The 22,921-nt window shown below is 46.1% G+C and overlaps 1 protein-coding gene across 2 annotated transcripts in view; it reads left to right on the top strand.

The window, feature by feature from the left end:
- The window catches only part of SLC4A9 (solute carrier family 4 member 9), a 37,436-nt gene that overhangs the window by 2,549 nt on the left and 11,966 nt on the right, over positions 1–22,921 (top strand). The window contains exons 2-15 of one of the 2 annotated variants that reach the window (XM_083748589.1): positions 2,900–3,060; positions 3,617–3,766; positions 4,744–4,805; positions 6,098–6,255; positions 7,636–7,723; positions 8,558–8,712; positions 9,694–9,810; positions 10,034–10,208; positions 10,472–10,605; positions 11,804–12,075; positions 12,861–12,916; positions 13,996–14,181; positions 15,563–15,676; positions 20,994–21,155. In XM_083748589.1, the coding sequence (XP_083604715.1) occupies positions 2,900–3,060; positions 3,617–3,766; positions 4,744–4,805; positions 6,098–6,255; positions 7,636–7,723; positions 8,558–8,712; positions 9,694–9,810; positions 10,034–10,208; positions 10,472–10,605; positions 11,804–12,075; positions 12,861–12,916; positions 13,996–14,181; positions 15,563–15,676; positions 20,994–21,155 (1,990 nt within the window). Of the gene's footprint in view, positions 1–2,899; positions 3,061–3,616; positions 3,767–4,743; positions 4,806–6,097; positions 6,256–7,635; positions 7,724–8,557; positions 8,713–9,693; positions 9,811–10,033; positions 10,209–10,471; positions 10,606–11,803; positions 12,076–12,860; positions 12,917–13,992; positions 14,182–15,562; positions 15,677–20,993; positions 21,156–22,921 lie in introns of both variants that reach the window. The other variant, XM_083748588.1, reaches the window with a different exon arrangement.

Below are 22,921 nucleotides of genomic sequence, written 5' to 3'. Positions count from 1 at the left end.
ACTGTTCATCTCAACTGGTAGTTGCAATCTGTACCTGTAGCCGTTGCCCCCTCACCTTTCTGCATGGAGCAATCACAGGCTCAGGTACAGAAGTAGATCTCTACCTTTTGAAGATTGCAAGTAGCAATCATCTGTGGGGGGAAGGGGTGCTCCCCTATTTATTTTAGTCTTAGTGTGAAATTGCTAAAATTATGACCTTTTCTGGAAGGATGTCTTTTACATGATTAATTCCTTTACAGAATTCATTCGTGTAACTTGACTTGTAGTGTGTGGCTTGGCTTGCTTCTTTGAGTTACCCACCTGCATGTGTTGTGAGTTCCCCACCCGAGGTTCACTCATTGTCTCTGGGACTGTTTTTACTCTGAAAAATGGTTTCCTATATGCTTAATTTCTCGACCGTGTTATGCATATATGTGTGTTGATATGTAGCTGTTGGCTTGGCTCACTTTCCTGAGTCACCAGGTGTGAGACATATATATTATTTCAAACTTTCTGATTTTGTCACAGTTGTAGCCTATACCATGTGATCTATGCGGACCCTATATAGAGACAGTAGAGGGTATTTAGCAACTGCATAGGTTGGCAACTGCATAAGGGAGGGGGGAAACTGCATTCAGGGACCTCAGTGAGCTATACCTGCCTGCTTCTGCTAGTGAGCTCAGCATCAGATGATATTGCAGTGAATGAGCATATGGGGCAGGATCACAGCAGCAAGTCCCTTTCTAAATCCCCCCCCCCCCCAGTACCTGTACGTTCTCTACACAAAGACAAGCCTTTAGCCTTGGAATAAATGTTGAGGATGGGTGGTATAAAAATGTCCTAAATAAACAGACAGTGCATAGGGTTGTATGCACACAGGACAGCCTTTCTCAACCTAGCTAGGGTCCCACTAGTTGTTGTAATCCAACAACATCTGAGGACCCAAGGCTGAGGACACAGGGGCTGTGCTGTCCTAGTGAATGCATGCAAGTCAGGGAGTGCATGGCCACCTTAAGCTGTTTGACAGCCGGGCAGCTTGGTTGCCCTTTGAACCCCTGATTTATCATGTGGCAGTGCCCTGAGAGATCAGTTCATCATGTCACTCTGACCTATTTCTGGAAAACAACTTTGCTTCCTTATAAGAGCTGTCAGCACTCTGCCATTCATGGCCTCATGCATTTGTGCTGAGGTTGTATACCAACAACAGGATTTTATTTTTATTTTATTTTTTGCAATATACACATCTGCACGCAAAAATGCTAAAAGAGATTGGACTCAGCAAGAGGCATACGTCCCTGGAGAGACCATCCCAGGCTGGAGGAAAAGCTTTTATCGCCTGACCCACTTCCAAAAGTGTGAAGTGGCCTCTGAGAGCAATATGAGCATTTTGGGAGGTTTGTGTGGCCTGGTTCATTTGGGCAGGGTAACTGTGCCCAACATGGATCCAAGACAGCTGCTTCCTCCTGTGTTGCCTAGGCAACCAGAGAATGCAAGCCGCCAGCTTTGCACAATATTCCTTCCTTACTGGCCAATGTCCTAGGTGAGCACCCTTTGGATACTCCTTTTGGGTGGTCAAATAGAAACAGTGAAATGGCAAGGAAATCGTTAAATGAAATAGAATTAGGTTTGATAAGGTTTCACATTTCTACAAATATCTGTGTCTACTCAAATTAGAGAGTCAACTTCATGAATTTTTGGTATATTATTATTATTATTATTATTATTATTATTATTATTATTATATACTTCATCTGTAGATCCCAGGGCAGTTCGCAACACAAAAATAGACTGTTTCATGCCCGCCTTACTCTGCAAACATCCACTGACTGTTCCATTGGACAACATAGTTTCTAAGTTGCTACAGATACAGGTGCCTGGCAAAAAGGCATTATGTAAACATTTGTGGAGCCCTTGAAAATTAAAAAAGAGACCAGTTTGCCAAAAATAGTTTTGGCTGCCTTGTTATTCCCTGTTTGTAGGGAGCGCAGCCAAGATAAATCCTAAGTGATGAGTTGATAAGACTGTAGAAGGAATTGGCTTCAGTCCTAAGCCGGCTTCTGCTAGCGGGAGTTCCACTTACAGGATGCTCCTGCCAGCAGAAGTGTGTGGAGAGAAGGGTGCCTTTTAGCAGTTCTTCCTTCCCTGTAGTCCTCTGTGGTGCCTCTCATACTGTTTTCAGCCACAGAGAGCTGTGGGGGGAGGGGAAATCAGTGAAAATTGCTGCCCGCCCCACGCAACTTCTGCCAGCAGGGGGACATGCAGTCATGCACTCTACCTGTCTCTTACCTGGAGTCTGGCTCCTGCTGAGGCCTGATAAGGAGGCCAGTAGCTGATGCACTGCAAGGTTCTCTGCAGATCAGGGTTGGATTCCCTTACATGCATATCAGCAACAAACGACCACGAGAAGAGTAAAAACCTGCTGAGGGAACAATGCTCCCGCGATTTTCCCACGACAGGCGAAGAGCCAATTTGGACATTCAAGTGTGGGCTGGCAGTGTGCGTGATTCATTCTGTTTGTTTGTTTGTTTGTTTGTTTGTTTATGTATTTATCAGGACCATGGAGGGTGGAAGAGTGTTTTCTTTAACCTTTTGCTCCTGCACTGTAATCCTGGCAGTGGCATCTTTCCTCACGGCAGAGACACGCTTCAAGGTGTTTTTGTCAGGACCACAACCTGGGGATAATAAGTTTCGGTTTTGATTTTTTAAAAACACTAAACTCCTCATGTCTTCATCCTGACTAGTTTTAATTATCCTAGAGAGGTCATTTCTTATGTTTTCCTCCTTAAGTGCAAGGGCCAAAATGTTGTCACTTGAAAATTAAATAAGACATTCTGGTGAAGCCATGTGGTCATGGCTTAGGAAATAAAAATTTTGCATGCACAAGGATCTCAGACGTGGCCTTCACTTTTTTCCAATTCAGGTGGATAAAGTTTGAAGAGAAAGTGGAAGATGGAGGAGAACGCTGGAGCAAGCCTCACGTGACAACGCTCTCCCTTCACAGCCTGTTTGAGCTACGGACATGTATAAAGAGAGGAGCTGTCCTGCTGGATTTGGAAGCTCGTAATTTTAAGCAAATACTTGGTATGTGGGAAATGTGCAGAGATCCCTGCATATTCAGAGAAACCCACCCCTCATTAGTCAAGTACAAGTGGGGTTGAAACTCCTTTAGTGTTATTATTGCCAACTCTGGCTTGTTAACTGGTCACTGTAACTTATTTTGCTTTTAGGCAAACATCACTGTCTGTTCTTTCTGCATTTCACTTCCCAGTGGCCTACATTCTGTTCCCTACCTCCACCCTCCATTGTGTAGAAGGGGGAATTTCAGCAACTTATAAAGGGGACCACCCTAACTGATGGACTCCCTGATTATCAGAAGAGTCAATAATGGGTGGTCTGTACGGAAATCCTTCTGGACAGATTCATTTCCACGTCATTGGAAAACTGGTCTTTATTTGCATGGTGGTGATTTATATTAAAGGTTCTTTAGCTTTGCTAGTAAGGCAGTTTAATTTTTTTAAAAATATATATATATAAAGGTTTCTTCAGTAGATGCCAAAGATTATAAATGTTTACAGCAAAGGGGAGGGGGGAGCCCTTATTTTGAGAGGACTCACTTTGTGTTTATTTTGTGTTCAAGAAAAGGTGATTGAAACCCAAATAGAGAGCCATGCCCTCAGGCCAGAGCTCTCAAAGAAACTCATGTATGTCTTGCTCCTCAAGCCTCAGCACCACATCACCAAATCTCAGCTGAGGATGCTGGTGGAGATGGGTGTGGCCTCCTGCTCTGGTAAGTAGTCCTTGCACTGTCCCTCTGGGTCCCATCCCTTGCTCTTTAACTCCAGGCTACAGCAAACAGGCAACCAGCGTGTAGAACACTGTTCAGGTGGTGGCACCAAAAATCCACTTAAAGGTAAAGCTAAAGGTACCCCTGCCCGTACGGGCCAGTCTTGACAGACTCTGGGGTTGTGCGCCCATCTCACTCAAGAGGCCAGGGGCCAGCGCTGTCCGGAGACACTTCCGGGTCACGTGGCCAGCATGACAAAGCTGCATCTGGCGAGCCAGAGCCGCACACGGAAACGCCGTTTACCTTCCCGCTGGTAAGCAGTCCCTATTTATCTACTTGCACCCGGAGGTGCTTTCGAACTGCTAGGTTGGCAGGCGCTGGGACCGAGCAGCGGGAGCGCACCTCGCCGCAGGGATTCGAACCGCCGACCTTTCGATCGGCAAGCCCTAGGCGCTGAGGCTTTAACCCACAGCGCCACCTGCGTCCCTTACCTATAAGCTAAAGATTGCCTCCTTTTATTCAACTCAGTGTGACTTATTTATTATTAGGAGTACATTTAAACACTAATCTCAGGAGGAATGACTGCATAACTGGATTCAGATGTGCTGGTGGAACCATGATAGGTCTATGTTAAGGTATCAGGTGGAGAGTGATGCTTTAATCTTCACACCTCTTTAGAAGTTATACATAATTTACTCCTTTTAAAGCAGGGGTAGGGAACCTGGCAGCTTCCAGATGTTGTAGGGCTACAGATCTCACCATCCCTGGCCACTGGGCTGGGCTGGCTGAGACCAATGGGAGTTGAAATCCAGTGTCATCTGCAGGAGCACAGGTTATCCATCCTAGTTGTCAAGGCAACGCCTTTTGAAGGGGCAGTAACTCACTAATATGCTCCTGTGTGTAGTCTTTCGATGGAATTGTGTTTAGAAGTGTCATAGGGCTTTCTCTATTTTTGCTTTGGTTTTTAATTTCTGTTGCAGACAAAGCTAACAGCCGCTCAGATCTGGTGGCTGAAGTCTCAGAGGTGCCCCTAAAGGAACAGGTAAGTAATGTGTGGTGCATGTAGGGAAAGAGGGAAGGTTGCAAAGTGCTTCAAAGGCCTCTTTACAAGAACTCTCAGGTGTTGTCCTGGTGGGAAAACATCTCCACACAGGACCCCTTTTTAAATTCTGTCCAACCAGCTCCTCATAGCTTTGAAAGACCATACCTGCTTCTAGCTCTCATCTCTGAAGTTTGGGTGGGATTTCATTCTGGGAGGGATGCCCTTTACATTAAGGAACACGCAAGAAGCAAGTATCCTTTGGTTAGAGTTAGGGACAGGAGATGTCCTTGGACTCCAACTCCCACCAGCCCCAACGATCAAGGATGGGGGCAGCTGTGAGCTGTAGTTCAGTAGCATTCAGAGGACCAGTAACACCTGATTTCCCCATCCCTGGAACCAGGGCTTTTTCCCTGGCGGAACCAGGGCTTTTTCGCCTTGCTCCCCTTTAATGAGTGAGGGGGGACATGTGGGGACACAATCTGAACCATCCTATAAGATAGTGTAGCCCGACATCTTGTCATGTGATTTTAGTTTCAAGATGGCGTCAATGTCGGCGTCTGAGTTGGCAACTGAGGTGAGTTCTGGCACATTTTTTCCTACAAAAAAGCATTGCCTGGAACAGAAGGAGCGTTCTTCCAGTCTGTCAGTATTTTGCAGAAGGAATTCAGGGGCAAAGCAGAACTTCAGGTTTGCACAGTCTTCCTAGCACAATCCAGCCAACATTGCCATTGCCAGTGACCCATCCTGGGACTGCAAGGGGAAAGTGAACCTCTTTGCAGTGCCCTCACTTGCCAGGGCACGGCAGTCTTGCACTTGCTAAGGCCCTTCCTAACCATGGCAGAGAGCCACTTATGCCAGGCTGCTTTAGCACTGATTTCACTGGTTTTTGTCAGGTGAATAAAATGTGTGTTTTAAAGAAATGTTTGTTTCTTTGTTTGTGTGGAATTTGGCCTAGTTGTGAAATGCATGGGTACCCAGTAGCCCCTGCCTGGTGAGTGAAGATATACATCACTAGAATGACCTCTGATTTGGGATATCTTCCTGGCAGTGTTCAGAATGGTTGGCTGTACCATTGAGACTGAGAAACCTCCCCTGGTGATGCTTTTATTTTGGATCAAGGAATGTGCAGCAGTCACCAGCAGCTTCCCTAGTTTGGGCACTCCACAAAAAGAGAGTTAATGGTTGTTGAGGTCTCCCTCTCTCCTCTGTATGGTCCACAACATATGTTCTGTCACCTTACCGTTGTTTTCTGAGCTATGGATCACCAACCCTAGATTTTTCTCTCACTACAGCTTAATAATCACTTTAAGAAGAAGATTCCAGCTGGGACTGAAGTGGCCAACATTCTTGTAGGAGAAGCCAGCTTCCTGGAGAAACCTTTTGTTGCTTTTGTGCGTCTGCAGGAACCAGTGCTTCTTGGAGGCTTAGCAGAAGTTGCTTTCCCTAGCAGGTAAGAAGCAAACAGGGAGTGGGGCAGGACAGCAAAGTTTCCTCCGTAGATGCTAGAGTGAAAGGGGTGTCCTGAGGTTCTTGGCATAGGAAATAATTGCAGTTGTCTGTGTTCTGATACACAACTAGATGGGTGTAGTTGTGGATTGCCATAGGTCCTCTTTTTCCAGGACACGTCCCCTTTTATTGGTAGAGTCCTCATAACAATCCATAGTTAAAAGTAGAAGTCGGCAAAGTCTTTTCTCTCTCTTCAAAATATGGCAACCCTACACTTGGGTAGCTAGCTGGGTGCTACCTCCTGAAGATACAGTGGGCACGAGATTATCAGGTGTCATCAGCCAGCTGACCTATGCCTGGATAGCCGTGTTTCAATGCACTGTTGCCCCATGGCACTGCAACACCTGAGGGGCTGAGGTGGTGGGAAACCATTTAAATTGGTTAACTGGCTTCAACAAGGCCACACTTCAGGTCATTCTAAAATATTCTCAATCTATTCAATGCTAAGGCTGTGAACAGCAGTCAATCCTGACCAGATCCCATATTTGCCAGGATTGTGGAGAGTACGCTCAGTGGCAAGCCATTGCTGTGGTGTTTCTTTCTCCCCATTCTTTTGAGAAACAATTTGTTCTATTTCAGTGGCCGCCATTTTGCTCCTTCCAGTTATGCTCACGGCATGATGGCAGCCAGCCCCACACAACTTGGGGCAGTGGTAGCCAATATGGTGCCTCCATGTGTTGTTGGACTACAACTTCCACCAACCTCAAACAGAGGCCATGCTAGCTGGGACTGATGGAAGCTATAGTCCAGTACACTTGGAAAGCTATCTCTGGGTTAGGGCATTCTCAGTTAGGCAGGATTCTATCTTTTTTTGTGGGTCCTTGGCCAAACCCTGAGCCAGACTACACCTGGGGGTGTGGGCAAACCAAGATCCATAGGGCTAGAGGCAAGTTAAGGCAGGCTGGTTCCCGAGTGGGCTGGTAACTATGAACAGAACCAGAGATGGAAGGAGCATTGACAGGTGGCCTGGTGGCCAGCTTTCAGGTCAAGCAAATAGAGGAAAGAGTTGTCCAGTCTGAGGACCCCAGCCTAGAGCATGAGTCCTACAGAGACAAGCCTAACTGGTTCCTCAGGTCACCTGTTCCAGATGGGCTAATGAGTCACCGTTTTCTCACTCTGACCGCTGTATCAAACATGTTGCAGCACAGTAGAAGATCAGCCTGAGAGCTTGCTTAGTAGTGCGAGGAATAAAGCGCCTGAGCCCCTTCACCTCAGCAATTTGTGCTGAGTTTAGGATTGAGGCCTCAGTGAGCTGCTTGCTTTGAAAGGAGGGAAATGGGCTCATCTTTGACCCCACTCTTGACATTGCTGTGACTCTCTCTAGGTTCCTCTTTATCCTCCTGGGCCCCAGAGCCAAAGTGAAGGCCTACCATGAAATCGGCAGGGCTGTGGCTACTCTCCTGACAGATGAGGTGAGTTTGGGTTCTGGCTGGGAGGTGCAAAGATCTGCTGCCACTGCCATAAAATTAGGGAAGGTGTCGCACACTGCAGTTCTGGCATAGCATGATGGTGCTAAAGGCTGGAGAAGTCAACGGGTGATTAGTACCCCTAATGTCAATCTTCTAATTGCCCAGGGAGGAACAGGTCTTGGATTGCTAGGTAAGGTTGCCACCAGTTCAAACTTTTTAATGGGCTGCCTATATTTTTCAAAACCCTATCATAATTATCATGAAATGTACTATGAACATAGTTTGTCCATATTCTTTGTGAAAGGACTATTGTATGACTGAGCAAACCTCATATAGCCCTGCCTTCTGTTTCAAACGGATGTGTCTTGGAGGGGGGCGGTTGGCTTCTGCAAAGAGCAATAGCAAATCTGCTTTAAACTAATAAAAAGAACTCCCCAGAGCATTTTTTATGTAGGAAATATAACACATATAATGTAGAACAACTTCAAATTGTTATGTAGGCTAGAAAGGAGCTGCATTATGCATTAGTGACTTATTTTCCAGCTGCAAAATTAATGATTAAAACATGTAACTTTATAGTTGTGATGATACCTTGGCCCCAGTAAGCCCCTTAATGCTCTATCATTGACAAAGCAAATGGCTGAATTGTCCATAATTTCCTCCATTTAAGGGTGAACAGCTTTCTTGACATTTTAGATTGTGCAAGGTCATAAGTCTGTTTTGCTGCATGCAGGCAACCAAAACCACCACAAGCCCTTGCGCTTTCCCGGAATGTGTTCCCGTGATTTGTCTTTCCTGTAAGCAGGCAGAGCTGGGACTAATACCATTCCTTTCCAGCTTTTCCAGAGAGTTGCCCGGAAAGCGAGAGACGCAGAAGATCTCACTGCAGGAATTGATGAGTTTCTGGATGAACTGACTGTCCTACCCCCAGGCAAATGGGACCCAACCACTCGAATTGCCCCCCCAAAATGCTTGCCCTCACCACAGAAGAGGTATGTGCAGAGAGGAGCTGGGAACAGGAAAGAAAGTTGCTGATTTTTAGATCTCTTTAGCTAAATTTTTAATATTGTAGAGATATTTGATTATATTCGTGTACACTGCTCTGGAATCTATGTTTTGGATGAAATGTTCAAAATAAAAAAAAGATGATAAAAAATTAAGGGGGCGGCAAATTACCTCGCTATGTTTCAAGCCACTAATGTGAACATCCTCTATATCTCATTGCTGGGAAATTCAGGTCCTTGCCAGTCTCTCTGGCCCAAGGCATGCAAATGTTGCAGGCGCAGGTGCCTGTTCTACTCCATTTGTGACACTGTCAGGCAACACAATCCCTGTTCCTCCAGCCATCAGGTCTTGTGTGTGTTCTGCTTTTACTTTCTTCTTTGCTATAGGGCATCCTGGCTGCCTGTTCTGCCACACAGTTCCATTGTTTCCTGTAACCAAACTACTCCAAAGCTGTATGCCAGGCATAGGCAAACTTGACCCTCCAGATGTTTTGAGACTACAGTTCCCATCATCCCTGACCACTAGTCCTGTTAGCTAGGGCTGATGGGAGTTGTAGCCCCCAAACACCTGGAGGGCTGAGTTTGCCTATGCCTGCTGTATGCGCTACCTTTATGGTTTGTTTGTTTGTTTGTTTGTTTGTTTGTTTAAAAAAGAGGTGGGGTGGGGGCAAGGCACGAACCTGCAGTAATGCTGCTGCCACCACTGCTAACATGTGGGCTGCATCAATGAGTCCTGCATTGCAGGGGGTGGACTAGATTTACCCTTGGGCTCCCTTCCAACTCTACAGTTCTATGATCAGATATGACGCTGCCCATTATTTCTCTGGGTATTGTGCCATGAGGCATATGGAGGGTGTCAGTGGCAGATAGGAATAGAGAGGAGAGAGGAGGATCGATGGCCCCCAGCAGAATGCTGCTTCTTTGCAAACCAGAATGCCTCTATCCTGAAAGTGCCCCTTGCATTCTTAGGATCGCCTTGCACTTCCGCGAGTGGAATCCTCACGCGAGTGGGCACTTGTCTGCCACGGACGAGCGCCATGCCCATGGGCATCAGCACGTCAGTGAAGAGCTGAAGAGGACCGGAAGGTAAAACTCAGGGCAGGGAGGAGGACTGTAGGCAGGGGCTTCCCGCCAGGCCTCTGGAGTGTGGAGGCTCACAGGTACAGGGCTGGAGCAAGGCCAGCTGTGCATCATTGCAGCACTGGCCTGGAGTGGGAGATGGGGAAAGGGGCAGGGGGGACCAAAATAACCACATGTAGCAAATTAAAAACCCCGGATTAAGGAAGTCTCTCTTTTCTCCCTCCTGCAGACTATTTGGAGGGTTACTGAAGGATATCCAGAGAAAAGCCCGCTGGTACTGCAGTGATTTCTACGATGCCCTCAACATCCAGTGCCTTTCAGCCATCCTGTACATCTACCTGGCCACAGTCACCAACGCCATCACCTTTGGAGGGATGCTGGGAGATGCGACAGACAACATGCAGGTCTGAGCAAGAGTCCTGCTCGCAATGCCCACATGCGCTCTGTGGTTCTCAACACCTCTGCTCCCCCACCTCATGTTGCCACAGCAACCTGCACAGGCACACCGGGGGGGGGGGGCGGGAAGGAGAAGGGAATGCAGCTCTGGCACTCCTTGGTTGCTGCACAGGAGCAGGGGATCTCATGCCCACCAGACCAACTGCAGCAGTTAGACGGGGGAGTTGGCCATTTAACCAACCAGAGCCATGTGCTTCTTCCTGCGATTCAGGGTGTGCTGGAGAGTTTCCTGGGAACTGCTTTTGCTGGAGCCTTTTTCTGCCTGTTTGCTGGCCAGCCTCTCACCATCCTAAGCAGCACGGGGCCTGTCCTGGTCTTTGAGCGGCTTCTTTTCTCCTTCAGCAAGTAAGTAAGGCCCTTCATATCGGCAAGTGTTCGTGTTGGAAGCAAGCCGTCGGATCTGTCCTTGCTTATGCCTCTGAATGACGGGGTTATTCAAGAGAAGTTGAATATATTCAAGAGAGAGGAGGGAGAGAAAGGAATAGAGAAAGAAAAATTAAAAATTAAAGAAAAGAGGTTAAATAAAGGATAGAAAAATAAGATTAAGAAAATAAAGAATTTCTGATTATTCATCTGCCCACGATATAAAAATAATATTTACTTTGTCCAATCCAACATTACATCCCATAAAGCCACTTTCTATAAACAAACAGTATCTTCAGTTCTCAAATCCAGATACCATTACTTCATTTTCTTTTCATGCAAAACGTCTACGAGAAGTTTCCGATCTTTAACAAATATTAACGACGACTTTCCTCTGAAAGCATGTCATTTTTGCCATCCCAGCTAAGTCAGTCAGTTTTAACAGCTGTTCTTTCATTGTTGGTGGATCCTTCCTTATTTGTACATAAAAGTGTTTTGCAGCCATAATTGTATTGTAACCAAGTTCCATAGCAGGATGTTCACTGTTATTGGGAAATGTGTCAAAGCATTTACAGAGCACGGTTCAGTATGTCAAGCCCAGTAAGGAGGAAGTCAGCCTGGCTTAACTTCCCAACATAAAAAGGACCATGCCATAGGCCTCAGCTGATCAAGTGCAAGCAGGCTATCACTGGATGAAAGCAAAAAGCTTGTCTCCTGGTGCAAAGTGTCTTGACCAGGCATTGCTGGTCAGCTGTCTTCAGCTCAGCCTGACAGCTGAAGAGGCTGGTGCCTCTGATGAGAAGAGGGACGCATTCTACCTCCCCCTCCCCCCCCTTCCCCAGTGCATGGATTCCATGGCTCATAATTTGATAATTTCAGTTATTAACTGAGTGGTGTGCATGTGAGAAATAGGTGGCCTCAGACTACCATCTCTTTCTACCTTTTTGTGAGTGAGGGGAGCCGACCTGCAAGCTGGCAAGAGAAAGTGCTGAAATGTCAGTCTCCCAATAGCGGAAGACTGGCTGTAGATGTAGCTCCTTAGCTGCTATGTGCCTCCCTTGTTGAGACTCCAGGGCAAGAAGGTTAGAGTAGGATGTGGCGTCTTGTGGTTAACTGGCTGCTCCCTTGCAAGTGAAACAGCCCATTCAGGAATATTCTTTTGGCCCTTCCTTCCTTCCAGAGACTACAGCTTGGATTACTTGGAATTCCGCCTCTGGATCGGCCTCTGGGTGGCCTTCTTTGGCCTCATTCTGGTGGCTACCGAAGCCAGTTACTTGGTGCAGTATTTCACACGCTTCACCGAAGAAGGCTTCTGTGCCCTCATCAGCTTCATTTTCATCTACGATGCAGTTAAGAAGATGCTTTCTCTGGTGGAACACTACCCAGTCAACTGGGACTACAAGATCAGCGATGTCACCTTGTACAGCTGCACCTGCCAGGTGCCAGAGAGAGGTGAGATGAGAAGCCCATGCTTGTTGCAATGGGTGGGTTGGGATGGCTGGAAACCCTGCAGGGCAGCTGTTGTCTGCCTGTATCTCTAGTCCGATTGGTCCATGATGGGTCACATCTGAGAAATTTTTCTGCCCCCCCCCCCATCTTCAGGCAACAGTGGACTTGTACAATGGTCCAAAATATGAACCAATGTTTTACATTATCATTTTATTTATTTATATCTGCCTTTTTTCCTGATAGGGACTCAAGGCAGTTTACAGCTAAAAATAAAAAGGTAAAGGGACCCCTGACCATTAGGTCCAGTCATGGCCAACTCTGGGGTTGCAGCACTCATCTCGCTTTCTTGGCCGAGGGAGCCGGCATACAGCTTCTGGGTCATGTGGCCAGCATGACTAAGCCGCTTCTGGCGAACCAGAGCAGCGCACGGAAATGCCGTTTACCTTCCCACCAGAGTGGTACCTATTTATCTACTTGCACTTTGATGTGCTTTCGAACTGCTAGGTTGGCAGGAGCAGGGACCGAGCAACAGGAGCTCACCCGTCAAATAAGAGCAGCTTAAAACATAGGAAAAGCAATAATTAAAATAAAAACCAATTAAACATTGATAAAATTAAAACTATTTATGTATACATAAAAATATAATAAAACCATATGGGTAATTACAATAAAAACAGCACAGCACCAGACCTTCAGTTCCCCAAAGTCTGTTGTTCCCCAAAGTCTGCAGGTTGTATGAGGAAATATAGTCTTTCAAGCAGCTTGGACCTAACCATTGTTTCTTTCAGACAACTCTTCTCTTCTGAACGAGACACTGTTTCCAACCTTCAGCAGTTTGGGAGAGGTAAGAAATTGAATCATTTTCAATGATTAGGATGTGAATGAAAGGAAACCAAGGTCCAAAGAGCCTACATTATGTTGTGACTAATGCAACCGACCAAAGGAGGATCAAGAACTCCATGTCCCTTGGAGACCTTGAATTATTTCCTGGTGTCATAGCTGGGATAGGTGGAATGGCCAAGGGGTCATCATGCAGTAGCCGTCCTGCTCCATCTCCACTGCCAAGATCACCCTTATGTGGATTTAATGTCGTGCTTTTGAAAACATCACAGCCTCACAAATGCTAGACCATTCTGCAGTCCTTCTGGAGTCATCCCTTAACTCCCACCCCCCAAAAAATCCCAAATAGATGCTCCTGCCCATTTTATTAGTTAATTGTGAAGTGGCCCAGAGGGCATGTTGCAATCATGGGGTGAGCCTGCTGTGGGAGGGCAGGGGAAAGGGTCGTCCTGGCTGCAGCTGCCAGTGACTGTGGCCTTGAGATATGCAGCCAAGACACCCTCTTTCCCTTACTTAACCCACCTACCTACTAAGGCTGTCCTTTCAGCATCCTGGTGGTGAAAGGATTGGTCTGGGGAGATGCACAGCATCTCTGTATGTTCCATGCGCTCCTCATTCAGATGTGGCCTAGGAGGAGAGGGCAAAGATGGACCTCTCTGCCACCCACCCATTCTACAAGCCCAGGGCACTTCCATGACCTGAGGCAAAGGAGATCCTAGGGCACACACTGCTCTGTCCTTTGAGGGAGGGGAAGAGACCCAGGGCTCGAGGGAAGCAGGCAGAGGGTTGCCACTGCCACTCCGAATCCCAGTGACCTCCACTTGAGGCAGCTGCCTCGCATTGCCTGTTGGTCAGGCCAGCCCTGTCGCTGCTCCAGGGCGGCTGGGGACCAGGGAGAGGGAAGAAAGGCAGAAAGGGATGCTGTGCATACAGAGAGACGTCATCATGATGCTTGAAACTGGGATCAGTTCCACAAAACATCCATCCTAGGCAGCAGCACATCTTTCTGCCTTGCTCAGGGCTGGGATCCGTTTCTTTAAGCCAGGCTCCTCCGTGAGATTGCTGCTTTCTTCCCCACAGCAGTCCCAGTTTGGGAACTGGTCCCTGCTGACCAAGCAAGAGTGTGTGCAACTCGGAGGCCACCTAGTGGGCAACAGCTGCAACTTCGTGCCTGACATCACTTTCATGTCTTACATTCTGTTCCTGGGAACATTTCTCTGCTCTATGGCCTTAAAGAACTTCAAGTCCAGCCGCTATTTCCCGGCAGCTGTGAGTACCTCCCCTCTCTCATCCATTCCCTGGATAAAGGGGTGGGCGGGTGGTTTCAATATGTGCGATTACTACTACACCCTCCAAGTTTTCACGTGCCTGGTTTCTTCTACACCAGGAAATCTCCTTACTTCCTTCAGTTGGTGCTTCCTGGTGGGTCCGAGAAGATATTGCCCAGCGCTCAGTGAGAAATGAATGCCTCCATCCCTGGGCCACTGTGGCTTTGAGGGGAGGCAGGAGGCCATTCCAGCAGAATTCCCTGCAGAACTACTCAGCTCTGCGCTTTTTATATCTGCAGGCAGATTCTGAACATAGCAGACACCAAGGCCAACTGAATACTCAATAAGCAAAAAGCTCTACAATCCAGGACTGTAGAGCAGTTGGTTAGAGCATGGTGCTGATGATTCCAGGGTGGCAGGTTTGATACCCGTATGGAACAGCTGCGTGTTCCTGCATTGCAGGGGGTGGACCAGATGACCCACATGGTCCCTTCTATCTCTACAATTCTATGATTCTAAACAAAATGTTTCAGTGTAAAGTCTGTTTGCTTTGCTCCCCTATCCTCCCACCCTCCCGCCAGCCATCACTTAACTTTTCTTTTTGATGTGCTTGTGCTAGTGGTCCATGGTCCAGAGTGAGGCTTGTTGGGCCCATTGACTGTATTAGATACTTTAGGGGAGGCAATGAGGGGTTTTTTCCTTGACGAAGGGCAGCCCACTGTAAGGATTTCTGCTCTCGAATGAGCATGGGTTGTGTCCCTTGGCAGCTCATCCATTTTATTGCTCTTCTTTTTTTCTTTACAGCCATTGGAGACCGGGGGGGGGGGGGCGAGTTGCACAATAAGTGCACAGGCATTACTTGTTTTTAGCATTTATTTAATATTTCATTCTAAGATTTGCATCCCTCATAATAACACACAAAAAAGAAACTAAAGAAAAGAACAGGCCATTGTTGAGAGGATGCAGACCTCTCTCCTCAAAGTAGAGCATGTTTGCTAGATTGCTGCTGCCATCCCTTCCCTCTCTCACCTGCATGTTCTTTGCTTAGTTTCATCTCTCTCTCTCTCTCTCTCTCTCTCTCTCTCTCTCTCTCTCACACACACACACACACACACACACACACCTCTCTTCCAGAGTCCACCATCCTCTCACACAAACATCTACAGTTATAAAGGAAGTATAATTTCACATCTTGGTTTATAGAAAGGAACACACACTTTTTATCGGATCCTTCATTATAAGGTGTTTCACTCCTGACTTTTCTGAATTTTATTAAAGTCAGGGGCTTCTTTGGAATGGGAACACTAACCTTAACTCTGCATACTTGCGAGTGTAAACCTTGCTCTGCAAATCTCATGGCAATTATTTTGTTTGGTTTTTAGCTGAGGAGGCTGGTGGGCGACTTCTCCATCATCCTGACTATCCTCATATTCTGTGGAATCGATGCTGCCCTTGGATTGGAGACCCCGAAGCTCATTGTGCCCAACAAATTCAAGGTGGGCCCGGCTTGGAGCATGCCAAAGAGTTGCTCTGCCAGGGTGCAGAATAAGTGCAAATGTTGCGTCTGGGGCCATACATTTCTGTGGAATTTTGAAGGTGTGAGAGGATTACATAAGAAAGAAGTTAAAGTAAAGAATTTCTCAGCATGTAGCACATTTGATCACATTTCCCTAGATGGCAGACTGGTAAGGCAGTTCTGCAAAACAAATTCCTTAGGGAGCATTACTGTTCAACATAACTACTTGAAATGTTTTGGGCCTTTCATATGCCATCCCCATCTCAGAGAGTTGAGAGATTCCAGAGTTCTGTTTCCTTAGAATGAAGGTCAGCAGAGACTGTGATGTCTTTGGGGTGTATGGTATTATTTACACATATATACAACCTGAGAATATGATGGAGGAGCTCACAGCATCAACACCCTTGAAGGCCTTGCTTCTTCATCTGCCACGGCTTTGGCTCCAGCACAGAGCAAGCGTGTGTCGGGTTCCAGCTTCCAGCCTCCTCTGACCCAGCTCACTGGCTTTTGTTCTCCTCTCTACCAGTTAGGTGAGGGAGGGGGGAAAGGACCACCCATCTATGGCACAAAGTAACACTGGTTGTGGTGCTTAACTAGCTAGCCAATAAATAAAGCTTGCTCTGATACATTCTACCCCCAGAGATATAGGACCCCAAGTTGTGAGAAGGGACTTAAGGCATCATCCAGACTGATGTCCCTGCCACCCAGCCCTCACAAACCTGAAGGCTGGGTGGGGACTGTAGTTTCATAAAGCCTATTCAAAATAAGAATGTCTTGCAAGAGCTCTCTTTGGCATCTGTAGCTCAGCAGAGGTTATTTGGGCATCATCTGTGCCTTCTTGACAGCAGGGGATAAAACAAAAGATCCGGCGGTGCAGTGCAGTTTCTGGGTCTCTTGTAGCACCAGTACTATTCTTAAAGGGAAGTGGGAAGGGCCACTTCACTGTGTGGGTGTGAATGTCTCATGCTGCGCAATGGGCATACTTTTAATTAGTGTGTATTAACATGAATTAAGTAACACATTGTTGACTGGCTCAGTACAGAAGGCAAGAACGGCAGGAGTCAGAGAAGAACCAGTTTTCTGCACCTGGACAGGATTAAAGTAATGCAACATATTGCTAACATTGGTTAGGAGTATGTTGTGGAAAATTTGCCCCTTTATACCTCTTGGTTCCTTAGGGGTTGATTGATTGATTGATTGACTGACTGACCCACCCTCTGTCCCTCTTGGAAGTGTGCCAAGAGGAGTAATAACACACAGCAATTTTGTAATTCTTATAAGCAGCCTGTGAAGAAGGTCAGCAGTACTAGCTCCATGCCACAGATGGAGAACTGAGGCTGAGAGACACGGCTTGCATAAAGTCACCTAGTGACTTAACAGCGAGGTTTGAACTAGGAACTTCCTGGCTCTCAAGTTACACCCTCAACCACCAAACTATAGTGTCTGTTGGGTATAAAAGGGCACACCTCCTGTGTCTAGGCAGAACCTGGAGAAATTACACGTACCTCAAAAATTCTCCAGTGCAGCAGAAGGAGAGGTAGCAGCTGTCCCTGCGTAGCACACTTGCAGTGCTGCTCATTACAGCCACACAGGGAAGGGGGAAATTACGGGACTGGGGAAGAACACTGAGAGAAGCCATGGGATGCTCCTGGGCTCTGTAAGCCACCTGAAACACAGAAGTGGAGCAGTGGAATCTTTTCCTGGCATGGAAATAGAATAGGTGTGATGGTGAATGCAGTATCTTCTAAACTTTGCTTTGTGTCCAGCTGCTGTTAAAGGCAAGAGGGCAGAAGCACTGAAATGAAGGAGGTGGCCTACGGCTAAAGAGGCTCACGATTATGACTCATGGCTTCTTAAGGCAGCTGCCCCCAAAGGGAGGGATTGCAGTGATGGGAAGGAAGGCCTCTTTCTGGCCAACCCTGAGGCAAGCCACGAAATGCCGCCTCCCCCCGCCCCCAAGCAGGAAAGAAGGGGTGAGTGAGATCAGGAATAAGGGGAAGGGGATAAAGATCTACAGTCGTGCCTTGGAAGTTGAACGGAATTCGTTCTGGAAGTCCATTCAACTTCCAAAACGTTCTTAAACCAAAGCACTGCTTCTGATTGGCTGCTGGAAGTTCCTGCAGCCAGTCAGTAGCTGCAGAAACCCCGTCAGACGTTCAGCTTCCAAAAATTGTTTGCAAACCGGAACGGTCACTTCCAGGTTCGTGATGTTCAGGAGCCAAAACGTTTGAGAACTAAGCTGTTTGAAAACCAAGGCATGACTGTATTTTGGGAACAGCGGGGGTGGGGAGGAGACGAGCAGCACCTCTTATTCACCAAGCAGCCGTCCGCCAGATCGTGCTGCCTGAGGTGGTTGCCTGGCCCTGCCTCTGACAGAACTCACCGTGTACAGGGTGAGTTCAGACAAGCGCTGCACATTGTGGGCAGCTACACTGATACATAAATCAACAACTCCAAACTCAAGAAGTGCAGGATATCCCCACCGATAAGCCCATATTTTTTTTTTAAAAAAATGATATTTATTAAAGTTTTACAAATAGGAAAAAGTTACAGAATAAAAAAAGAGAAAATAAAAATAAAAAAGATGCAAAAATACATAGGAAAAATACAAAATACCAGAAAAATAAAAAACAATTAAAAACAGATCAATCTTTTCATATCTTATATTTCATTTACTTATTTCCCTGACCTCACACCTCCCTTTTTTGTATTCCAGTTCACGTGGTTAATTCAGCAAATCCTTTCCCTCTTTGTTTTTATCTTAATTCTATGTCTTAACATATTATAGCTTTATATTTTCATCTGATTATCAATCCATGTTTACATATTCTTTTTAACCTTATTGCTAAAGCCACTTCATTTCAATCCAACATCATTTTAACATTCATTAATAAGCCCATAAATCTCCTGTATTTGGACTACAAATAACAGCCATACTGATTGGCAAACTGAGCATGGATTCAAATTGATTGTCTTGCCTCTCCGTGTGGCATGTTGGTTTATTAAATAAAATACACACTGATTGCACACTGATGCAATCGACTTTCAGGTATTGTAGTTTAGAAGTGCTGGGGGGGGGGGGGACAGCGTTGCAACGTCTTGCACACGTCTCAGCCAATCAGAGCTGTGCACAGCCTTTTAGGTTGCAAATTTTGCAGGGCAGGATCTGCTGTCTTGTTTGGTACTCTACAAATATTTCCTGCACACGGATCAATTATTCATTTATTGCTTCCAACAAATATATATGGCATAGCTTTATAGCCGAGTCTATGTTTACTCAGAAATAAGCTCCAATGATTTAAGTAGGACTTACTCCCAAGTAAGTGTAAATGGAATTGCTGTCTTAGACTCTTTAGCACAAATGCGGGGCAATGTCCCGATGTTTGAAAGATTGCTGACTCCATCCCCACTCCATCCCCGCTCTCCAGGGACCCCTGGGAGGGAGATGTGCATGTCTCAGGCTTCCGTTGCCTGGATTCTTTGGGAGAACCCAGGACAGTTAGACGGGTATAAAACTAAGGTGTTTGAGGCCTGCACAGACTACAGGCATCGTAACTGAGCCAAAGGCAAGCAGCCCTGCCATGGTTGTTCCCTGGCGGCACTGTGAGCAGGGAAGCAGGAGTCGGCTGGTGGATCAGGGCCAAGCTTGAGCTGCCCTGCTGCAGGCCTGGGCGTGGAAGGATTAACTAAGGATTAACTGAGGCTTCGTGAGGAGCAGCGCTGCCTGCCTCCCAAAGGAGGGGCGTAGGAGGGAGCTCCTGGTCTCTCCTCCTAACAGGCAGCCAAGAGGCAGCTTGTGCAATGTGGGTGAAACGTCAGGGCCAAGATCGGGGCCCCATATAATATTATTATCCTTTTCACTATTAATTCATTTATACTGAGCCCTTTTCCCTGGCAAGAACTCAAGGTGCCTTACAGATAAAATAGGAGCAGCTAAAACTCAAACATTTATAGAATTAAAGCTACACATAAATATAAAATATAATTATCTGTATGTCTTTTATTTACAATAAAAAAACCAGCGCAGCACCAGCCCTTTAATTAAAACCAGTCAGTTCCCCAAAGCCTGTTGGACTAAGGAGGTCTTCACCTGCCAGAGGAGGAAGCACAGCAAGGAGGGAGCCAGTCTGGCTTCTCCAGGGAGGGATTTCAGAGTCGGAGAAGCCACCACCAAGGAGGCTGGCTTTGCAGGTGCTTCTGCACTTGGAGTAACCAGCGCCCAACATTTCTCTGCCAGTCTTACGTTAAATGAATTGGGATTCAAGCGGGATCCCTTGGCCGGGGCAAGAAGACAATGAGCCCGTTTCAGATGCAGAAGCAGAGCTTCAGATAAGTCTTCTGCTTCAACCAGCACTTGAGGCTGGGACAAATGGCCTTCGTCCTGGCGGCCATCCTTAAGCCAGCTGCATCTTCTAGACTACTGGTTTCCGTACTTTTGGGTCCACTTGCCCCTTTGTTCCATAAGCTCATCCCCATAAGCTCCACCTTGTAGAAAGCATTATTTGAAATACAATAGTGGTTTACACAACCCCCTATGGAAGATAATAATAATAAAATTCAAACAGTAACAATTAATTGCACATTTATTGAAAACCCAGTTAAAACTATTTAGTTTAATTAAGGCTGGATCTAGGCACATCAAAGAAGCGTTTCAGTTAAACGCCTTGTAAACTTTGTGTGAGAAATCAGGTTGGCAAAAATGGAGCTCCACAGCTCCATCTGGTGTCACAGTGTTATAATGCATATCCAGCGCATATAAAGCTGTTTTTCTTTGCCAATGGAGCTGAGTCCTAATTCAACAAAATAGAAGAACTTGATCCAGCAAATCCAGATGTAGTTATTTACATCTCCAGCACCCCCTTGCCTCTTAGCACCCACTTAGATAATTCCACTGCCCCACAAAGGGCAAGACCACACGCTTTGGGAAACACAGCTCTAGACTCCAGTCGAGAGCAAGGCCCAATGTTTTATTTAATACTTATTTAGAATATATGGAAGATGAATGCATTTATCAAACGGTGGTGGTGGTGGTTTTTCTTTTTAAAAAGTCATCATAGGACCTGTAAAACACTATCAAGATGTAATGAAAACAAGCCCTCTGTAATTTAATCAGCTGGAAAGCCACGCTCTGTGAGTAGCCTTGCAGCCCTGCCTGTGTGGTCAGATGGGAGTGGAGGCACAGAGAGCTTCCTTGCCTGGGGAGGCAGCTCAACAAATCTGGGGCTGAAATTCTTGCCGCCTGCCCTTGATCCAGCCTGGGCCCTACTAACTTTTCCCAACCAACCTTTTCTCTACAGCCTACAAACCCTGAGAGAGGCTGGGTTGTGTTTCCGTTTGGAGCAAACTCCTGGTGGATATGCTTGGCATCGTCAGTGCCTGCCATTCTGGTCATTATCCTCATCTTCATGGACCAGCAAATAACAGCTGTCATTCTCAACCGCAAGGACTATAAGCTTCAGGTCAGTGCTGGGCTGGGTTCTCTCAGGCATGTGCTGTGATAGATTTTCCCAAAGAAGTAAACAGCCATTGAACATCTGCTTCAAAGCAAATCTGTCCCTGTGACTCACCTCAGAGGTTGCCATGCGCCAGTTCTAGCTGCTGCAGCCAGCAGTGGCCAGGCTTCGCCTCATTCTGGCCTGACGTCAGTTAAAAAAATTGGAAGAAACGGAGGAGACAGACTGAGATTTCTGTCGGCTGCCCATCTCCTAGTTCTGAGTGCTGGATGCAGCAATATATTTCTCTCATCCTACACCTATCAGTCACCCCACAGTCGCAAGGTAGCCTGTCACAACTAACAATCTTGTAGTTTTCATGCTTTTTGGTGCATGAAAATTGCTTAACTCTTCTTTTTAAAGCAAAGGTTTGCTCCTGTAGTTTCCTTGTGAAAACGTCTGCTAAATTATATGAACCATTGGAAGTGGAGCACGTGCAAAGTTTTTCCCCCCTCCTCACCATTTTAAAGGGTTCTTTCTTCCCCATTCCAGTTATTATTTCTCTTGATAACCTCCTACCTCTTTTATTGTATACAAATTGGTCTTATGAAGTATCACTCGTGACTGTCTGGGGCCATGCTGTGTGCTTGACTCTTGCCTCCAGGAACTGTTTATTACCACTGTAGATCTCTTTTAGATCTTGGCATCAGAGGCTTTAACATGTTCGTCTCTCTGCTGAATTTTATTTATTTTATTAGTAATTAGAATATTCAGGCTTTGTAATGTTGGAATGTGGTTTGACTCTTATCTGGCTTAACTATACCTGAAAACATGCTACCATCTTTCATTACCCATGCTATTATTCCACCTTTATTCCACCTTATATTTTATGTATGTTCATTCGTACTCCTGTGCCTATATGATAACTCAAATTTGCTAGTGATTTATGTAGATTTCCTCTTTTGCGTGCTTTATTCTGAAGCTAGTATTTCAAGCTTGTGGAGAAGGCAATACCTTCAGGCCTTTAAAAATATCAATTTATCCTTTAAAGCCACAAAGCTTTAAAATGTTCTTTTAAAAAAATCAGAATTCTGAATTCTGTGCTGGACCCCAGATTGTGCTGAGAGTCTTGCTTATGCGAAGTTACACAAAAAACTGAGAGGCCCTTTAGTTCTTGGGAAGAGTCTGGCCATTGTCTTTCAAAACCTGAAGATAGGCAAATGGTCAGGTGCAAAGCCCAGGCGCAAGTTTGCGGGCCTGTTGTATCTCCCTTAGAAATGCTACCCACCCCTCCTGAAGCAGCTGATCTAACATCCTTGGGAGTGGGGGCAGAGTTCCTTCCACACCGGCATATGTTAAGAAAGAGACACAGGATGTGTACACACTCCCATTTATTCTGTATCCAGTGCGTTCCCACCATTGGTTTGGGAAGCTGTGTAATATAATAATAATAATAATAATAATAATAATAATAATAATAATAATAATAATAATTTTTATTTATACCCCACCCTCCCCAGCCAAGACTGGGCTCAGGGTGGCTAACACCAGGTATAAAAACAATTGATTAAAATACAACTTAAAAACAAGATTAAAATACAACATTAAAATGCAGTCTCATTTCAGTAGAAACTCAAATAAAAAACTTTTTGGGGATGAAAACATCAAATCTTCACCAAGGCCAACTATCCAGACTGGTCCTATGTGGGCCAGAAAAAGCCAGGGAAGTCCCCAAATAGGAGTTCCATCACAGAAGGAGAAAGGAAAAAGGAAAGAGGGGAAGGGGATCAAAT

The sequence above is a fragment of the Podarcis gaigeae genome, assembly GCF_964106915.1.
Source record: "Podarcis gaigeae genome assembly, chromosome: 7".
Taxonomy (NCBI): Eukaryota; Metazoa; Chordata; class Lepidosauria; order Squamata; family Lacertidae; genus Podarcis; species Podarcis gaigeae.
The sequence above is the reverse complement of the archived record's forward strand: the minus strand, read 5'-3'. Positions and strand labels throughout refer to the sequence as shown.